Below are 21,190 nucleotides of genomic sequence, written 5' to 3' on the forward strand. Positions count from 1 at the left end.
GCTAATATTGGTTGGAGAAGAAGTCAAAGGGAAGCCTTACAGAACACTCTGGGATGAGCGCCACAGAGGGAAAGATTGAACAGCAGAAACAAAACAATACTGTCTCTAAGAGGCAGTCAAAATGAACTAATTCATTCAGTATCTCAGCCACAATTTCATTGAAACAGTCAGAAAATTCCAACCTCCATTTCTATTCAAGGAGCCAAGAGGGAATCCTTCAGGCCAGTAACAATTTCAGCCTCAATCTTTAAAACTAGTTAAACAGATTGAGTGTTTCTTGATACTCTGTTAGTAATATAAGTGCAGGTATATTTTTAAAATCATCTTTTCGTGTGTATGCATAAATGTACAAGTTTGGGGTTTGGATTTTTGTTGTGATTACATTTCAGGTGTTGTGAAAATAAACATTTATTCTTACATGCAAAAAAAAAGTTGTTTGTCACAGAGCTTACAAATATCAAAACACTCCTTCCCAAAAATATAGGGTGTTGCAATTATCCATGAGTAAGAAAAGGGGGCAAGTTATCCTATACACATTTCCCCTGTTTGTTAAACTTTAGTGTTCTTAGTTGTACAGATAATACTTTAAGGAAGGAACAAAATCAGATTTTAGGATCAGATATAATTATTATTTCTGGAGGTTCAGGGATTTGGTGAGGTTCAACTGGCTGTTATTTCCTATATAGTACTTTAGCTTGATTGTTGAAGATTTCATTGATTTCTATTAACTGACTCCTTCCTGTATTGTAGGATGAACATTTCTGTGATTTTGTGGACACCCTGACAGAGTATAAAACAAAAAGTGTTCTGGCAACTCCAATAATGAATGGAAAAGATGTAGTTGCTGTTGTGATGGCTGTAAACAAAGTAACAGGATCACATTTCACCACCAAAGATGAAGAGGTAAGATTTTTCCAGGTTAATTTTGTACACATACTCTGTATGTACAGATTTTAAAAGTTAAATCTTTAAAGTTCAATGTCTTTTCCAGTACTTCTTCTGGAACCACAATAACATTTTACTTTTTTTGACCATATAATTGGGTGAATTAGATGACAATGTTAATAGCTTTCTGTCCCATAATGATTACAGTGTAGTTTTCATTTCTGGCTAAGGCCTTGTCTCAATATATTATCTGATGTATTTGAGGGTATTTAAATATCTATAAAATAGGGATGATCATCACTGAAGTTGTAAAGACCATGAATTTTACCTCCAAGGCACCAAAGATAACTACTACACCACATTGTTTTTCTTTTCACCCAGTTGTCGAACTTATCCTTTTTCCACCCATTCTGGAGCTGCTCCCAGATGTAACCTCAGGGTAGACCATTCCTATGATAAGAAAGTCTCACGAGGTTGATTTGGCATTTCTTTTATTGCAGTTTGATAATAGGAGGGAGCTGTTGCTGACTACATATTTTAAAGTTGTGCCTCAGCAGCATTGCTTCCTGTTCACTGTTTGAGTATTCTCCAGGGCTGAGAAAAGGAAGCTTTTCCTACACCTACTCATGCTCTCTCCATTTTATTGAGTCATATCTTTTCTCACTGACCACCAGGCTTGTTGGTTTATGACTGCTTTCTAATCCTGATGCACTTAGCCAATAGTCACACCCTGGCTCTCAGATATCCATATGCAGGATGCAGTCTGATCTGGCCTGCACTTACAACCAACGCTTCAATCTATCTTGGTAGACTAACTGACTCCTGATAGCTGTGGAGATGGAGAGTGGTTACAGCTGCAAATGCCACATGCTGCACAGATTCTTTTAATAAGCAGAAAGTATATCTTAAGTAGAAACTAATGTTTGATTATCAATGACATAAAGGGGGTAAAGTCGATAAAAGGTTTTGAAGTATTGATTTGCCATGATTGTATTAAATACTGGAGCAAGCTCAATGGGCTGAATGGCCGATTCTTGTTCCTTCTGTTTCCTTGACGCTATCACAGATGATAGTCACAGGTGTCAATTGTCAGGCATGCTGAGAGGTTGTCTCCAGTGTCTGTGTATAGGTTTGCTTTTTCTGAAATATCTAATTTATCAAATTTGTAACTTTCAAATTAGAGGTACAAGTAGCTTGCTGGTCTGTATATTCTCAATCATTCCACACCCTTCTTGCTCACTTGTGTTCTGAATGATTAAGAAGGTCCCAGGAGAAAGTTTTTGAATCGACAGATGAATGTGAAAGCATGTGATAGAGATGGTGTTGTCATGGAGACCAAGGTAGCAGAACATAAATGAAGATCTTGGTCCGAAGACTTCTGTATGGTCTTATCGTCAATATGCCCTTCCTTGTTGTACTATTTTGATCCAAAGGTAAAAAAAAAATTCCTGGCAAATACTTGACCTTCTCCTCTAAAGGATGCAGTTCTCCACATTTGTTGTGCTGACTCCAGTAATTTTACCTTTTCATTTTGTGCAACTTGCTTTTGTGACAAGATTGAAAGAATTAGCGAAAGGCTAACTTTTGAGGAATTATCCTTCAAAAGATAACAGACAGTTGATAAAATACATATATTGGTTTCACTCTGCTAAAATAGATTAAGGGTATTTACAATTATGTGATGCCAGGACGTGACAAATATATTAAGCTACCAGGTCAGTGCAGGTGCTTTCTCAACTTATAGTTGACAATTGAGTTAATATCATTGCCTTGATGGAAGCCAGGCTGAGGATTGATGTCAGCTACTGCCTAACCTGCTCTGCCTTTGTCTTCACACTTTCCTTACCCAGACCTTTGTGTTAGTGATGCTGGCAATGGTGATAGTGTGGGTCTAATTGGCAGATGACACTTTGGTTTGTCATCTGGCTCTTGCTATGCCTTTTCAGCATCTCATCTTGTCCCATTCCTCTTGGTTCTGGTGTAAAACGTTCTTTCTCCAGCCAAGTACCATGCCAATTTTCAAACTGAACTATCTTCATGACTTGCCTTGCTAAGTCTCTGTACTGAGAAACTTCTCATCAAGAGTTTCAGCTGCATTCATATCATCATGTTTCTCTTCTTTGAGTTCACTGTCCTCTTATGCTTCTCTGTTAATATATCCCTTTATGGACAGTCCCCAGTCTTCTATCTCACATGGTCTCACTACTCCCATTGCATTAATCACATGGTAAAGACACCTCTGACCACTCCCCTAATTTGTTTTCCATTCATATTCATTTTCCCTCTCCCGCCTTTACCTTCTTTTGTGACCAGCTTTGGGATATAAGACTATCTCTTATTTAGTTACAGTAAAATCATAACAAGTTGAATCACAGCCCACTCATAAAGTTGTGTTAGGCACAGCTTCAAGACAGCAAAGCAAGCTGCAATTAAACCTGATTTGCTTGTAAATGTCAAAAAAAAACCTTTGAATACTCAGTGATGTAGCATATACAGTTCTGCAGGCTGGAACAGAAGACAACTTTTCTGCAGCCAGAGTTCAAGTTATCTGCATTTTATTCATTGCTATTTCAGTGCAATAACTTTACTGTCAAAATTCAATTGTTTACTTTTCATTCACTGTTCTCAAAAATATTCCCGCAGCTGGCATACGATTTGTTTAGCCATTCACTGCCAGATGTGGTTGGAACACAGGAAAGCACCATCAGGACCTGCTGTCAACAATAAAGACAACTTGCTTTTCTCAGATCATCCTGAGTTGCAAAGATAAAACCTCACTGCTTTCCCCTAACCATGTAGTTTTCTGTACTGCAATCCAATTTCTTATCACCAAGCATGGCTGTGATACTGACCAGAGTTGTGATTAGAGTGGTGCTGGCAAAGTGCAGCAGGTCAGACAGCATCCGGAATCTGTTTTGATAATGGAAGTGCATTGATACTTTGCTTCATTAACATATTTAATATAGCTGTAGCAAGATATTCTTTCTGTGATCTCTTATATCAATGCTTCAATGGTTTTTGGACAAGTTTAAGAAGTGTGACATGTTTGAAGTCTCTGTTATTGCTACCTTAATGATCTAACTGATTGATACTGTTATGGGGTTCCAGGAACAGCAGTTTCTGTTTCAAAATAGATTTTGTGAATTTCTACTTTCCTCTCAGCAGCTCCCTAGTTGCCATTGGTTTGTATACAGCTTACTGGACAATGTACATAATGCATATTAGGTGAATGGGCATGGAAATGGCATGAATAGCATGAGAGACAATGTGGAATGGCCAGGGGTCATGAGTTAGTCTAGCGAGTAAAAGGGGCTTTCAGAATGGTTGGGATCATGGGTTGGTATTGATTAGAGTGTAGAAGGTATGGAGAAGACCCTTTGGCCTTGCCTTTCAAAAATATCCCAAAACCAAACTATGATTCATGACTCCTCTGTGTGGCCATGTATGGAGAAGCTGGTTATGGAGAACCTAGTTCAAATCCATGAAAACTACAGAGATGTTTTTCCCACATGGAACCAGTCTGTTTGAGAGTGTAGATTGTGGGCTCACTGTCTGTGCCTTTATGACATCCAAGCAAATGCTGAGAATGGGTCAGGAATCCTGAAATTGTGTCCCATTGCCAATTTTAAAAGGCTTCAGTATCATTCCAACTCCATGAAAATTCAGCACTGAAGTTCAGGGTAAGTACAATGGTAGAAAATTGAGACCTAAGTTTCTTCATTTTTGTCTAGTATATTGAAAATAATCTCAATTTTATTTTCAGATTTTATTAAAGTATCTCAATTTTCTCAACCTAACACTCAAGATCTACCATCTGAATTACCTCCATGGGTGCGAAACCAGGAAAGGGCAGGTAAAGTTAAACGGGAATGTAAAATATACAACATAGGTACTTATACAACTTAATCAATGACTTAATAATACTGTTTATAATAAATGTAAAGGTTGATTGTTTGAACATAGGAACATAGTACTTGGAAATAATTTGAGTTGTAAGTTGACATCAGTTATATCAGACATTGAGTGGGCAATTGAATCCACAGTGCAGTTGATGGAAATTGGAGGTGGGGCTCTGTGCATCATATATTTTTGTGTAACTATGTTTTCATCACTACATTTTAAAAGATAAATAAAAGTAGCTACTTCACGTCACAGACTTTTGCAGAATAGTCTTAGTATTAAAGGTTATGGATGTTGTGAAGAGAACATAAAGTCATTCAAAGGGATATAGGTCGGTTCAGGGAATGGGCAAAGTTCTGCAAATGGAAAGTTCTGCAATGTGAAATTGTCCATTGTGACAGGAAAAATTTTAAAAATTGTATCTAAATCTTATCTAAATGGTGAGATATCACAGAGCTCTGAGATGCAGGTACCCTAGTGCAAGCATCACAAATAAAACATTAACATGCTGGAATAGTAAGCAGTTGGGAAATTTAATAGTATATTATAGTTGATCACAACAGGATTTGAATACGAAAGTAAGGAGGTTATGCTTTAGTTATATAGGGTGTGGATGAAACCTCACCTGGAGCACTATGTACAGATTTAGACACTTTATCGAAGGAAGAATGTAGATGTGTTGAAGACAGTTCAAAGGAGGATTATTTGACTAATTCCTGGGATGGTGGGGTTGGGAGAGGATTATCTGCTGAGGAAAAACTGCTTGTATCCACTGGAGTTTAGAACAGTAAGAAGTGACTTGGTTGAAATATACAAGATCCTAAGGAGTCTTGATGGGTTAGATGTGGAGAGGATATTTTCTTTCATGGGAGAATCTAGAACTAAGGCTCACTGTTTAAAAAGCAAGGGCCACTCGTTCAAAACAGATGAGACAATTTTCTTTCCTGTGAGTCTTTGGAAGACTCCTTCTAAAACGTTGGTGGAAGCAGTGTTCTTTATTATTTTGGAGACAGAATAAGATAGATTCTTGTTTTATCAAGGGCTAAATGTTTATCAGGTAGGCAGGAATGTGTATTTGAGTTTACAATCAGATCAACCATGATCTTATGAATGGCAAACAAGGCTGGAGGAGTGTACCCCATCACTTTTTTGGCATGAAAGTGTGAGGCTGATCTTTAATGAGAAAAGGAAAATCATGTTTCCACTGAAGGGGATGTACATTAGAATACAGTATATGGAAAAACATGTCTTTTGTAGCTGAACAAATAGGTTTGTAATGTATGCCAAGTCAACACATATCCCAATAATTGATAGTAATAAGGAAAATCCACCATTGTTTATCCTTGTACCTCCTTCCTGTCAGGAATATCTTATGCATCCTCAGCTGTATATGCTCATTCCTAATTGCCCAGACAGACAGTTATGAGTCAATCACATTGCTGTGGGTCTGAATTTAAATGTAAGCCTGATCAGGTAAGGATGGCAGTTTCTTTCCTTAACCTCTGTAGAGGTCTATTACATCAAGTAGCTAATTTTATAATTTGTTCATAGGGTGTGAGCATTGTTTGCAAGCCTAGAATTTATTGCTATTTCCTAATTATCCTTTAGAATGTGGTGATAAGCTGCCTTCTTGACCTGTTGGAATTCATCTGGTAAAGGTACAAACTCAGTAAGGTTAAGGAGAGTATTTCAGTGTTACGATACAATGACAGCCAAGCAGTGAGATATAGATTCATATCACTGTGGTGTGTGACTTGGGGAAGAACTTGCAGGCAATAGTATTCCCATGCATTGGCTGTTGTGATCTTTTACATGGTAGTTTTCACAGGTTTAGTAGGTGCAATGGTGAGGTCCTCCAGTAAATTTGTAGATGATCTATACAACTAAAGGCTAAAGTTTCCTGCTCTGGTTAAGGGGTGAGGGTGTGGGTTTCTTTCTCTATGATTATTTTTAAAATGTATCATGTAACATCTTTTTATAATGAACTGCAACTGACACTAAATTCCCAAACCTGCTGAAATAACTTTAACATTTAGTTTTTCCTGGCCTTTGTCACAATTTGCAACACATTCAATTTGACCGCCAATTTCATTAGAAGAAAATTTTATTATTACTTCAATTACTGGCAATTACTTCAATTACTTATTACTGGCAGTTAGCACTATTGCTATACCGTTTCTTTGCCAAAGACAACTATTTCTGTTATATTCTCGTTTGATAGATCACTATCATCAGTGTTTCTTTATTCTTTTAAACAACACAAAATTAAGTTAAGTAGCCCTGGATGGGACACTGTAACAAAGAAAAAAGCAAATGATTAAATGAAACTTGTAAAAGGTGAATGAAAGCTTACTACATCAAAATAGCATTATCTGGTGTATTCTCCTTTCACTGTGCTGGATCAAGGGATAAACTAATCACCCATGGTAAGGGATGATCTAAATAGAAAAACATGCTTATATAAGAAAGCCATTTATTGTATAATGACAATAGATGTAATCTGCATTAATTAACTAGGCATAATAAATTAGGATTATCAGTTCCTGTACAAAATACATCAGCTCCAATTGGCAATGCTCACAGACCTTCAGTTGCCTCACCAGAAGGCTGTGTGATATCATCATAGTGTTTGGACCTTGATGCAACATCAATGTTAGCACCTTCAGAGCTCTTACCTTATTCAAAAGCTTTTTCAAAACATACATCCTACAAGTTGACTCCAATGAACGTCTAGTCTTGCGTATCACAGGAAATGTGTTAAAATTCTTGTCTAGACAATTGAGTGTAGAAATGTTTATTTCACAGGTTCTCTTATGGTCTGCAAGCAAAGTATTTGAAGAACTTACTGATATTGAGCGTCAATTTCACAAAGCCCTTTACACAGTGCGAGCCTTTCTGAACTGTGACAGATATTCGGTTGCACTCTTGGACATGACAAAGGAAAAGGTCTTGTAATTTTTGCATCAGTACTTCAAATATGGCAGCATTGACTTGGTTATGAGTTATGTTCAGGTAACTTTATTTTCATTTTGATTTTGTCATTTTTATTGCAGGAATTTTTTGATCTTTGGCCAGTGCAAATGGGTGAAGTACCACCATACGATGGTCCAAGAACTCCAGATGGAAGGGTATATTTTACAATTCATTTCATTCAAAAGATATTACTTTTGTTTTGACATTTTTATTCTTACGTACTTTGTTTTTATCTATAGGAAATAAACTTCTACAAAATAATTGATTACATCCTTCATGGAAAAGAGGAAATTAAAGTCATCCCGTAAGTCTCTCTGTTCAATTAAAAAGTTGAGAAATGAATACACTTTTCTAAGTTGATTTAAGTTACTTCTCAGATCCACATTTGGATTCGGAGAAGAAAAAAAATCAGAAAATAGAATGGGCAGAAGTAATTTGATTGGATATTTAGACAGAATCTTCTGTTCTCATTGGTGAGCTTGGAAGCAGGATAAAGCATACCTGGATGTCACCACCTTTCCATCTCTCCCAGAACTATATCTGAGCAGGAAAACCCATGGTCAAATCTCCCATCCCACTACCAATTGAGACCCCTATGTGAGCAAGCAATAACTACTTATGGGCCTCATTCCCCTCCTGATGGTATTAACCAATGTCAGAAAGGTCTGCTCCTTTACACAACAGCTAAAACTGTTCAGTCAGCTGGTTACCCTTTATGTATGAAGCAAAGGGAAAGGACACATACACACCTGCAAAGGGACAAGTTATATTTCACAGAGGAAAGAAATCTGGATTTATTAGATCTACTTAAGGAGACCACGTTTTGGTGAACTTGAGTTATTCAAAACCCCACTGCTTGCATTGTAATTTGTACCCACTCCCATTTACCCATGCCCCTGTGCTCACTGACCTACAATTCGCTTCCAGTTAAACACTACCTCAATTTTTGTTCTTTCTCGTTCGTGTTTTAAAATACTTTCATGCATCACTTCTACTATCCTAAAATGTCATTCAGTCCCACAAACCTCTGTAATAGTCTCTGTACTTCATTAATTAGAGGCCTCTTAGACAAGCCCAATTTTATTCATATCACACTGATGACCATGTTTTTATTTGTCAAGACCATAAGTTCTGGAAATTGCTCCTTAAACCTCTCCAACTCTCAAGTTTTAAGACACCCTTTAAAATCTATATCTTTGACTGAGATTCGGGTCACCTGAATTGATATCTGCTTATTTGGTGTGGTGTTTAATTTTGTTTTGTAACACTCCTGTTAAGTAGTTTAGGATATAATATTCCATTAAAATCATTATTTTAGATACAAGTTGTTATTGTCTAATATTATGTGATTGGCCCTTGGTAATAAATTCTGTGTTCAAAATACAAAAAAAATTATAAAAGAAACCTTTCAGCAGAAGAGTGGTTTGAATGTCTTGTAATTAATAGGTCCACTGCAGGAAAATGTTATCAATTCATTCCCTTAGGCATGCATTCCCCCTGCATGTTCTTTTCATTGCCAATCTTTTCAATGTCAACTTTGGTTCAGCAGTAGCATTCTTGCCTTCAAATCCCATTCAGTAATTTATGCATTTCAGTGCAAGGCTGGGAGACAGGTCCTTGAAGACAGATGTTAAGCTGAGATCCCAACTGCTCTCTCAGATGATATAGATCTAATTGCACCATTTTTTGGGAGGATGGGGGAGTTCTTTTGCCACCCTACTCAACCTTCCTTCCTTTACTAATATCACTGAAAGAAGTCCTGTATGTTTCCAACTGTTGTCCAGGGAATTTTGTATATAAACTAACAACCTTCACTGTCTATACTGCAACAGTGACAAGGCTTTAACATTTCTTTGGAATGTCCTGACACTGTAAATAGTGCAATATAAATGTTCATTTCTTAGTTTCTAAAAAAACATCACTTTTTCTCTATTGCTTTCCATTCATGCCCATCTCGCTTATCTTCATTTGTAGAAAACTTAGAATAGCTGCAATGTATTCAAGTCCAAAGAAAAATGTTGACCTCTGTTCTTCCCCACCCGTCTTCAGTTCAATCCATTCTATTCTGTCCCTTTTATTGCAATCTCTCCGTTCCTTCACATAGGAAGGACAGAATTTAATCCAGGTATTTGTGTTCTCTCCAAAGAGCCAGAGAAACAGTGACAGCCCAGCGTCGTCTCTTTTTGGAATGGCTTGTTTTATTAAGTGTCATTCATAGACTTTCATGGCCAACAGTGGGTCTTGGTATCAAGGACCTGAGAAGTCAAAATTCCAAACAACCACCCAGTCAAGAGCCACCAAACAATCAACAGCTAATTGCTCCTCATTGCCCTGTCACTGGGGAATAGATGTTTGCTACTGGAAAGGTGCCCAGCAGACGGCCAGCACTTATATTTCTGATATCAGATGTTTTTATTAAGAGGAAGTCACTGCAATTACTTTTTCAACTGAAATGGTTTCCTCTAATAAAGATAATTTATTTTTTCAGGAATCCTCCTCCAGACCATTGGGCCCTAGTTAGTGGGTTACCATCGTATGTTGCAGAAACCAGTCTTGTAAGTTTTGTACCCCAACAGTAGACACAACAGAACCTTGCTGTGCTTTAGTATTACATTAAAGCAAGTTGTTCTATCAATGTATGTTGACTGAGACTAAGGGGGAAATTGTCTGTATTTCATGTTTCTCCAGATATGCAACATTATGAATGCAGCTGCAGATGAATTCTTTGAATTTCAGGTAGGTAAATGCAAAGAGAAAATGATGGACGGTTGTCAAGCCTGCTAGAATGGGCAAGGTGATGATTGGCCCCAGGGAATTGTGCGGGTGTCCATGCATCAGATTCGTGATGATGGAAAGCTGTAAGCAATTAAGTCAGTAGTGGGAAGGCAATAGAACAGAAATCACATTCATTGGCTCATTGATTTGCTTATTTGCCTTATATATTATTAATTGCAATTTGGCATATTTTAATTCTGCTTCTGCAGCTCAGTTAAACTCACATGTGTCTCTCGTACCTTCAGTTACCTATCCAGTGAAAGCTAGCAACTTATGTGTGGGGTCCACAACTCACTGTGTGGACTTAGAACAATACAGCACAGCACAGAACAGACCCTTCAGCCCACCATGTTGTGCCGAACATTTGTCCTAGCTTAAGCACCTATCCATGTACCTATCTAATTGCTGCTTAAAGGTCATCAATGATTCTGACTCTGCCACTCCCACAGGCAGCGCATTCCATGCCCCCACCACTCTCTGGGTAAAGAACCTACCCCTGACATCCCCCCCATACCTTCCACCCTTCACCTTAAATTTATGTCCCCTTGTAACACTCTGTTGTACCCGGGGAAAAAGTCTCTGACTGTCTACTCTATCTATTCCCCTGGTCATCGTATAAACCTCTATCAAGTCACCCCTCATCCTTCACCGTTCCAATGAGAAAAGGCCTAGCACTCTCAACCTATCCTCATACGACCTATTCTCCATTCCAGGCAACATTCTGGTAAATCTCCTCTGCACCCTCTCCAAAGCTTCCACATCTTTCTTAACGTGAGGCGACCAGAACTGCACACAGTGCTCCAAATATGGCCTTACCAAGGTCCGGTACAGCTGCAATATCACCTCATGACTCTTGAATTCAATCCCTCTGCTAATGAACGCTAATACAGCATAGGCCTTCTTACAAGCTCTATCCACCTGAGTGGCAACTTTCAAAGAGCTATGAACATAGACCCCAAGATCCCTCTGCTCCTCCAACTAACTAAGAACCCTACCGTTAACCCTGTATTCCACATTCTTATTTGTCCTTCCAAAATGGACAACCTCACACTTGACAGGTTTGAACTCCATCTGCCACTCCTCAGCCCAGCACTGCATCATATCTAAGTCCCTTTGCAGCTGACAACAGCCCTCCTCACTATCCACAACTCCACCAATCTTGGTATCGTCTGCAAATTTACTGACCCACCCTTCGACTCCCTCTTCCAAATCATTAATAAAAATTACAAACAGCAGAGGACCCAGAACTGATCCCTGCGGAACTCCACTTGTAACTGGGCTCCAGGCTGAATATTTACCATCTACAACCATTTGCTGACTTCGACTGGTTAGCCAGTTCTCTATCCAACTGGCCAAATTTCCCACTATTCCATGCCTCCTGACTTTCCGCATAAGCCTACCATGGGGAACCTTATCAAATGCCTTACTAAAATCCATGTACACTACATCTACTGCTCTACCCTCATCCACATGCTTGGTCACCTCCTCAAAGAATTCAATAAGACTTGTAAGGCAAGACCTACCCCTCACAAATCCATGCTGGCTGTCCCATATCAAGCAGTGTCTTACCAGATACTCATAATTCCTATCCCTCAGTACCCTCTCCATTACTTTGCCTACCACTGAAGTAAGACTAACTGGCCTGTAATTCCCGGGGTTATCCCTATTCCCTTTTTTGAACAGGGGCACGACATTCGACACTCTCCAGTCCCCTGGTACCACCCCATTGACAGTGAAGACGAAAAGATCATTGCCAACGGCTCTGCAATTCCCTCTCTTACTTCCCACATAATCCTAGGATATATCCAATCAGGCCCGGGGACTTGTCTATCCTCAAGTTTTTCAAAATGCCCAACACATCTTCCTTCCTAACAAGTATCTCCTCTAGCTTACCAATCTGTTTCATACTCTCCTCTTCAACAATACGGTACCTTTCATTTGTAAATACTGAAGAAAAGTACTCATCCAAGACCTCTCCTAACTCTTCCGACTCAATACACAGTCTCCCACTACTGTCCTTGATCGGACCTACCCTCATTCTCTTCATTCTCATGTTTCTCACATACGCATAAAAGGCCTTGGGGTTATCCTTGATCCTACCCGCCAAAGATTTTTCATGCCATTTTTCATGACTTGCTGCGGATTGACTCATAGGGTTCTGGATTGATTTTGGGAAATATTTACTCTGTGTGCAAATTTGCTGAGCAGATTCTCTGAGAGATGCAGCCTCAGGGGAGAAAATTCAGAGTCTGGACATACTGGGTCCAAAATTTGGTAAGGGTCAGTTGAACCTAATGACGTAGTGATTGGCCAATCAATGCAGGTGATGTGGGCTTGCTACTGGATTACATGGTAAGGACCAACTCAAATAATGTAATCCATCCCTTAAAATGGCATCATAAATTTGAGGCCGTCGGATGAAGATAGCTGTAGGGCTGCCTGCAAGGAAATCAAAAAGTAATGGCAGTGTGGGAAGCATCCATCCTGTCTTTGTTTTTATGTTTGAGCACTGGAGGGGATGTGATGGTTGTACTGTGACATCTCTGACCTCAGTTTGACACATCAAATGATCTAGCGTGACATCAGAGGAGTCGTCTTCTTGGATAACGGCATGTATTTTTGTGTTGGAGCAACAAGAATTTATATGCTGGAAGTTAAAACCTACAGAGCAATTCTTAAAAGGTCTGCAAGACAATTTCTAAATCCAGCACAAGACTTATTTGCCCTTTAAATATGCTGCCAGCTCAAAGTCATCAGGTGGTGCAGGATTCTTGATGGTTAATGACTGTATGAGCTGCTCCTTGCCATGTAATCCAGTGGCAAGCCCACATCACCTGCATTCATTGGCCAACCACCATGTCATTAGGTTCAACTGACCCTGACAGACCCGTACCAGATCCCAAACGACATAAAATCATAGAGTCATGCAGCATGGAAACACACCCTTTGCCCAACTTGTCCAGATGACCAGTGAATGCCACAATGTTAGGACTAAATCCAACCCAATGGTTCTATGTAAATTTATTGGAGCTTGCATAGATTCACTGACCTCAAGTGAACATACATAGATCAGTTTGTCAGATATACTATGGATAAATCACAAATCCCTGAATATAGTTTAAATCCATTCTATTCACATTTACAGAAAGAGCCACTTGATAGTTTGGGATGGACAATTAAAAATGTGCTATCGATGCCAATAGTAAACAAGAAAGAAGAGATTGTTGGAGTTGCCACCTTTTATAATAGGAAGGATGGAAAACCATTTGATGAAATGGATGAAACTTTGATGGAAGTAAGTTTCAATCTGGTAACTTTGGAATCCTAATCAGACTACAGGATACTGCATATTGACAAGTCTTTATCTTTTGTAGGCCTTGACACAATTCCTTGGGTGGTCTGTTTTGAACACGGATACATATGACAAAATGAACAAATTAGAAAATAGGAAAGATATTGCACAAGATATGGTGAACTATCATGTTAAATGCTCTAAAGATGAAATACAAGATATCCTGGTATGTTGGAAAAAAGTTAATGAACTTTGTTCAGCAATGTTATATCATATTGAAATTAAATTTCCAGCAATGCTATGATTCCAGAAACAAATCACTAACAACATTATATTTGCCAGAAAACTAGAGAATACTTTGATAGAGAACCCGATGAGTGTGAGGAAGAAGATCTTCAGGAAATATTGGTGAGTGAACCATTCTGGATTTATTGTTATACACTTATGTTTAAGATGCATCTTTTGCAATAAGTAAATAGAAAGACTGAAGAAACACTCTCAACAAAAACATTACTTTAAGAATACTCTAAACAATTTCTCTAAATAATGAACAGCAAAGACTATGCATCCTCTTTTCAAAAAAGGGAAATTTTCTTCTTTTCTTTGAACTTGTCCCTACTCCCTTGGCTATGGTCAGTTTACAGAAGAGTGACACTTAGTGCACGATTTTAAGATAGCACAAGTTGAGAGATTTCTCATCTCATTCTGCTGACATCAGTAAAAAGCACCTCTAAATGCAATTTCTCCCCCATGGGGGCAGTTGCAAAATCAAGCCAATCAACCCAGAAACCAGAGCAGAGTTGGCCACGTGAGTAGTTAAATGCTGAGGCGGAATATTTAGAAACCCCACTTCAGTTCTCTGGGATTTTGTCCTAGGTTTTTTAGAAGATGTTAAACTCACTAAGCACTAAACCCTTATTACCCTCTCCTGCCCTCTTTGGCACCCCTATAGCCAGTCACATGGTTTCTACCATGAGAAGATCTCAAGATCCATATGGAGATTAAAAGATCTTCTAAAAATGAGTAGAACTCTCTCTCCTCCATATTTGATCAATTTTATTTATTTGTTCACGAGATATTGGCATTGCTAGCTAGGTTTTAATTTCTTGCACACCCCTAGCTGCCCTGGAGCCAGTGGTGATGGTTCATCCTCTTGGTTTGCTGCTGCCATCCTTGGAGTGCACAGTTCTGTTAGGAGGGGAGTTCCAGTTTTTGACTCAGCAACAGTGAAGTACAGGTGGTCCAGTTCAAAGTCAGGATTGTGAGATGTTCAGAAATTCTACCACATTGTTAATTATTATAATTCATATCTTTGTTTTTGTATTATTTTTAAGGCTGAAGAACTTCCAGATGCTGAGGAATCAGAACTCTATGAGTTTCACTTTTGTGATTTTGAATGGTCTCCATTGGACCTTGTGAAATGTGGAATACAGATGTATTATGAACTTGGTGTGGTTGATAAGTTCCACATACCACAGGCGGTGAGTCATTTTGTTTGTTTACACTGCAACCAATTAAATGTGATAAAATAGGGTTACTGTATTCCAGTCTGTTGACAGGCACGTTATGCACTTTGCTCAATGTGCAAAAAGTCAATGCATTTTGTAAGAGCATGTGTTTTAGCAGATTATAGCCTTTTTCCTTCAGTAAGGCTTTTGCATCATCATTGTTAAAACACCATAGTGTCCTGTATGTCCAATGTAAGGAACAATGTGTGAATTTTTGCATTGGCATTCTTTAGTTAAAGTTATTGGATGTTGATGAGTTAGAGCACCCCAATATCATTAGATTTATGATGGAAAAAAGGTTTTAAAATAATGTTTTTCATGGAAGGAAATGCAAAGGGAAAAAGTTCCTAATGGGAGTTGTGTACAGGTCTCCTGGCAGTAATCAGGATATGGGGAAGAAAATAAATCAGCAGATGGGAAAGGCATGTAAGAAAGGAACTATTAGAATAATCATTGGGGTGGTGGGCTTCAATATGGAAGTGGACTGGGAAAATCAAGTTGGTAGCAGATGTCAAGAAAAGGAATACTTGGGATGTCTATAAGATGATGTTTTTGGAGCAACCTGTGGTACAACCCACTATGGAACAGGCAGTTCTAAATTTGGTGACAGGTAATGAGTTGGATAATTAAGGAGCTTAAGGTGAAGGAGCCCCTAGCGGGCAATAACCATAATATTATAGAACTCACCCTGCAGTTTGAGAGGGAAAAGCTTGAATCAGATGTAATGGTATTACAATTGAGTAAGGTAACTACAAAGAGCTGGTGAGAGTTGATTGGAAGGGGAGCTAGCAGAGAAGATGGTGAAACAGCTAAAGTACCAGTTTTTGGTGGTTATTTAGGAGGCACAGCAGAAATTCATACAAGGGAAGAAGCAGCATACTAAGGGGAGGATGAGGCAATCATGGTTAATTTGTGAAGCCAGGAACAGCATAAAAGCAAAATAAAAATTATACAATGTGTTGGAAATTAGTGGGGAGTCAGAGGATTGAGAAACCTTTTATAAATCAGCAGAGAATACTGAAAGAAAGTATTTTTTTCTGGCTGGAGAATTAGTAATGGGGAGCAAAGAAATGCTAAAAGAACTGAATAGATACTTTGCATCAGTCTTCACAGTGGAAATCATCAGCCGCATACCAGAACTTAAAGAAATTTGGGGCAGTGGTAAATGTAGTGGTCATTGCTAAGGAGAAGGTTCTGGGGAAACTGAAAAGTCTGAGAGTGGGTAAATCACCTGGACCAGATGGACTATCCTCCAGAGATCTCAAGGAGATAGCTGAGGAGATTGTAAAAATATTGCTGGTGATTTTTCAGGAATCACTGGTGTCAGGAAGGGTCCCAGAGGACTAGAAAATGATTAATGTAACATCCCTGTTTAAGAAGGGAGGGAGGCAGAAGGCAGGAAACAATAGGCTGGTTAACCTGACCCCAATCACTGGTAAGATTCTATAATGTATTATTAAGGATGGGAGTAGTGTACTTGAAAGTGCATGGTAAAATAGGGCTTTGTCTGTATGGCTTGGTCAAGTGGAGATCATGTCTGATAAATCTGTTAAAGTTTATTCAAAAAGTAACAAGCAAGTTAGATAAAGGGGAGACAGTAGATGTGATCTATCTGGATTTCTAAAAGGCCTTTGACTAGGTGTTGAATAGCATGTTGCTAATTAAGATAAGAACCCACAGTGTTAGGGGCAAGGTATTGATATGAATAAAGGATTAGCTGACTGGCAGAAAGAAGGATGGCAGTTAGTTACTAATGGAGTTCTACAAGGACTGTATTGGGACTACAACTATTCACATGATACATTAACAATACATCCAAAAGCAGAAACGCACTGCCAAAGCTGTATAAAGCTCTGCTCAGACCATAGTTGGAACATTATGGGTCATGAATCTAGAGGTCCAGTGGAGTTTTACAGGGATGAAGAGCTTGGCATATGATGACCAGTTAAAAACTCTAGGTTTGTTCTCAACGGAGTTTAGAAGGATGAAGGGGATCGCATTGAAAGTTACCGAATACTGAAAGGAGTGGATAGAATGTTTCTACACACAGGAGAGACTAAGACTGAGGTGCACAGCCTCAGAGTGTAGGGACAACCTTTTAAAACTAAGCTGAGGAGGAATTTCTTCAGCCAGTCGGTGGTGAATCTGTGGAACTCATTGCTGCAGAAGGCTGTGGAGGCCAAATCATTGAGTGTCTTTAAGACAGAGATTGATAGGTTCTTGATTAGTAAGGGCATCAAGGGTTATAGGCAAAGGACAGGTGAATAGGGTTGAGAAACATGTCAGCTATGATTAAATGACAAAGTAGACTTGAATAGTCTTATTCAGCTCAGATGGCTTATGGTATTATGTAATCAAGGTTATTGTAATTTGCTCTGTATTCTTTATATTTTTAACATTTTCCAGCAATAAAATGTATTTTTTGTTTCTGTACTGAAGCGATCTCTGAAATGATTGGGTTTAAGTGTAAATGTTCTTTCTTTGTTCACCATCCTGGACCAAAGAGGAGGTTTAAAGGAAACAACAGAGAAACTAGTTAGTGAGGCCTAAAATCATCATAAAACCCTTCCTTCCTCCCCAATCATGAATTACACCAGGTCCAAAGTAAATGCAGATGAAGTTGTGGCGCCCAGTTTCTCAGCTAATATTCCTCCTGGTATCCTTCATTTCTGCCCCATCCAAGTGGGTGGTCGACTTGGTTACTGAGCCCATACATTAAAAGTAGAAAGAAGGACCTGTTCTAGGATTCCATCATATCTGCCTGATCCCTTATCTTCTGAAAGCTCAACCTGAAAATGTGCCCTTTCATACTTCCTTGAGTGTCCTTTGGCACGAGAAAGTACGATTTGTTTCTAACACTTTGATTTTCCTTGATAACACTAAAGATAATTGGTTGGGAATACACACAAGGGATTTTATGATGTTTTTAAATTTGATGAGGAGTTCAAGGGTTGCTAGTGTTATTATATGGCTTGTTGTTTCTACACCAGTTTATGAATTCTCTGGGGAGCCATGCATCTTGTCTGACGCAAAACTCTTCTTGATTCCAGTAAAGTTTTAGAGATAAGATGAAGAGCAAGTCTTAAAAGCTCAACACCAAAATACAGTCAGCAATGTTGGGAGTGCTGTTTGTGAGCGTGTGACCCAGACTCTTATAGTTACTGTTGAAAATTGCTGGGGATAGAGATACCAACAGGAAATCCAGAATTTGATCACATCCACTATTTTCAAAGGCCTTCCTTCTCTGTTTTGACACCAACAAAAATATTTATGTCAAAAAAAATGAAAGTTCAGCCTGCTTTTAAAATATACATTTGAATAGAAAATAACTTGGTGATTTTGTAAAATGTAGAGAAATTACAGCAATTGTAACCAGCTTGAAGAAAATCTCATCACAAAACTAACATTTTGTTTCGAGTAAATTAGTCACAAGGCTTTTTGTTATGCGACAGGTATTGGTCCGTTTCATTTATTCTCTAAGTAAAGGATACAGAAAAATCACCTATCACAACTGGCGGCATGGCTTCAATGTTGGGCACACCATGTTTGCCCTTCTCATGGTAAGAACTTACCTTCTTATGTCTACAGATGAAATATGAAATTGTAGGACGGTTATAGCACATAAGCATGTTGTTCAACTTATTTGCATCTATATTGTCTCTCCCTGCTTGTTCCCACATAACCCTCGAATCTGAATTAAGTTATTCAGTCTGTGAATTATAAAAGGACTCATTAACCTTGATATTGTCAGAGATTAGTGTTCTCAACAAAGTGAGTTTGAAGTTTCAGGCAGGCTGCAAGTCCCAGTTTCCTCGCATGTTACGGAGTTAGTTGGCACCTGCTTTTTACTAAACAGGTTCCACATTAAGAAGCCAGGCTGATTTAACAGGTCTGAATCCCAGCTGGAACTGCATAGCTAGGGACAAATTTGCTTCTCCTCCTGGTCCATGAGCAATTCAGTAAAGGATCTGACCTTTACCCCGAAGGTGTCCTTGCCTCTATTAAACTACCATTTTTCCTGAGACCTGGGAAACTGAATAAATCTGTGAAACAGGGTGTCCCACTTTCACTATACTAATAAAGTTGTGAATTGAGCTCTTAGGTGTGCTTTGATTGGCAATCCCTTGACCTGTTTCTTTTAAACAGAAAAGATTTCTGCCTAATTGATTGCTCTGAAATACACAGTCAGCACAAAATGACGTCCACAGTCCAGGTTAAAATTGTGTTATTAGTTATTCTTTGATGTCTACTCAGTGAATTATGCCTGTCAGCCAACACCCAAGGCAATTCCATTACCATCTCTGGATATGTTTTATCTCATTAGAGGCTGTGGCACATTTGGAAGTCAATGGCACTGAGAGTACCCATAATTGATTCCAGACCCCATGATGTCTTATGTCATCAGAGGTAAAGTAACCTCCTGCTGAGTACCATCTATTACCCTCCCTCAACTGATAAGTCAGTGCTATTCTATGTTGAATATCAGTTGAAGAAGGACTGAGGGTAGCAAGGGGACAAAAGCACTCTGAGTGGAGAATTTCACTGTCTATCACCAAGAATAACTTGGTAGCACTGCACTGACAGAGCTGGGTGGCTCCTGAAGGACAAAGATGCAAGATTGACATTGTGGCAGGCAATGAGAAAACAATCAGCCTGTACTAGTCTACATTTTACAGATGCATCTGCTCTTGAAGACAAACGTATGAGGTTGACTATTACACATTCCAAAATGTTCCTTAGTTCTCAGAAAGCACACAGCTTCCATGGAGTTTCCATAGTAATACACCTTGCTAAATGCAATGGATTCAGAATGGATCCATCAGCTCAAAACCTGGGGAACCATGTGATGCTGCAGTCACTTAGACACATCAGAATTATATTCCACTGCAATAAGTAACTTCACCATACAGCACATCGCCATTACCATTAGTCCCGGGAGCCAATTATGATTCAATAACAATAATAAGGATGCCTATGTCAGGCTTCTACTTATTGACTACAGTTTCACCTTCAGCACTACAATTCCAATCACACTAGTCTCCAAATTCAGAAACCTTGGTCCCTGCTGCACCCTCTGCAATTGAATCCTCAACTTCTTGACCCCCAGACCACAATTAGTGAAGATAGGCAACAACACCTCCTTCACAACAATCCTCAACACCAACATCCTGCAAGGATGTGTACTTAATCCCTTACTGTACTCTCTGTACGTTCATGACTGTGTGGCCAAATTTTGTCAGAACTCTATCTCCATGTTTGCTGATGACATCACCATTGTAGGCCGGACATCAAACAATGACAAGACAGAATAACGGAATGAAATCGAGTGCTTGATGGAATGGCATAAAGAATAACATCTCTCACTCGATGTCAGCAAAACTAAAGAGCTGATCATTGACTTCAGGAAGCAAGGAGGAGGGCACATCCCTACCTACATCAATGAAGCTGAGGTGGAGATGATTGGGAGTTTCAAGTTCCCAGGAATGATGATCACAATGACTTGTCCTGGACAACCCACATTAATGCAGCAATAAAGATGCAAAACAATGCTTCTTCTTCCTTAGGAGGCTAAGGAAATTCAGCATGTGCAAAAGGATTCTCACCAACATTTATAGATGCACCATAGAAAGCATTCTATCTGAATGCATCATGGCTTGGTATGGCAACTGCTCCACAGAGAGTTGTGAATACAGTCCAGTCTATCTATGCATATGTCTCACTGCCTCAGAAAGGGAACCAACATCATCAAAGAACACTCCCATCCTGATGATAATCTTTTCCAACCTTTTCTGTCAGGCAGAAGGTACAAAAGCTTAAACACACGTCCCAACAGGTTCAAGAACAGCTTCTACCTTGT

The 21,190-nt window shown here is 39.0% G+C and overlaps 1 protein-coding gene across 1 annotated transcript in view; it reads left to right on the plus strand.

The window, feature by feature from the left end:
• The first annotated feature begins 599 nt into the window (after positions 1-599).
• Positions 600-21,190, plus strand: part of pde6a (phosphodiesterase 6A, cGMP-specific, rod, alpha) — a 39,104-nt gene continuing 18,513 nt past the window's right edge. Inside the window, exons 1-13 of the mRNA XM_060836768.1 lie at positions 600-653; positions 751-903; positions 4,649-4,738; positions 7,591-7,731; positions 7,839-7,913; positions 7,998-8,062; positions 10,247-10,313; positions 10,447-10,494; positions 13,679-13,828; positions 13,908-14,051; positions 14,168-14,233; positions 15,160-15,306; positions 18,786-18,893. Coding sequence (XP_060692751.1) covers positions 823-903; positions 4,649-4,738; positions 7,591-7,731; positions 7,839-7,913; positions 7,998-8,062; positions 10,247-10,313; positions 10,447-10,494; positions 13,679-13,828; positions 13,908-14,051; positions 14,168-14,233; positions 15,160-15,306; positions 18,786-18,893 — 1,182 coding nt within the window. The 5' untranslated portion in view covers positions 600-653; positions 751-822. The remainder of the gene's footprint in view (positions 654-750; positions 904-4,648; positions 4,739-7,590; positions 7,732-7,838; positions 7,914-7,997; positions 8,063-10,246; positions 10,314-10,446; positions 10,495-13,678; positions 13,829-13,907; positions 14,052-14,167; positions 14,234-15,159; positions 15,307-18,785; positions 18,894-21,190) is intronic.

The sequence above is a fragment of the Hemiscyllium ocellatum genome, chromosome 16, assembly GCF_020745735.1.
Source record: "Hemiscyllium ocellatum isolate sHemOce1 chromosome 16, sHemOce1.pat.X.cur, whole genome shotgun sequence".
In the NCBI taxonomy this organism is placed as follows: Eukaryota; Metazoa; Chordata; class Chondrichthyes; order Orectolobiformes; family Hemiscylliidae; genus Hemiscyllium; species Hemiscyllium ocellatum.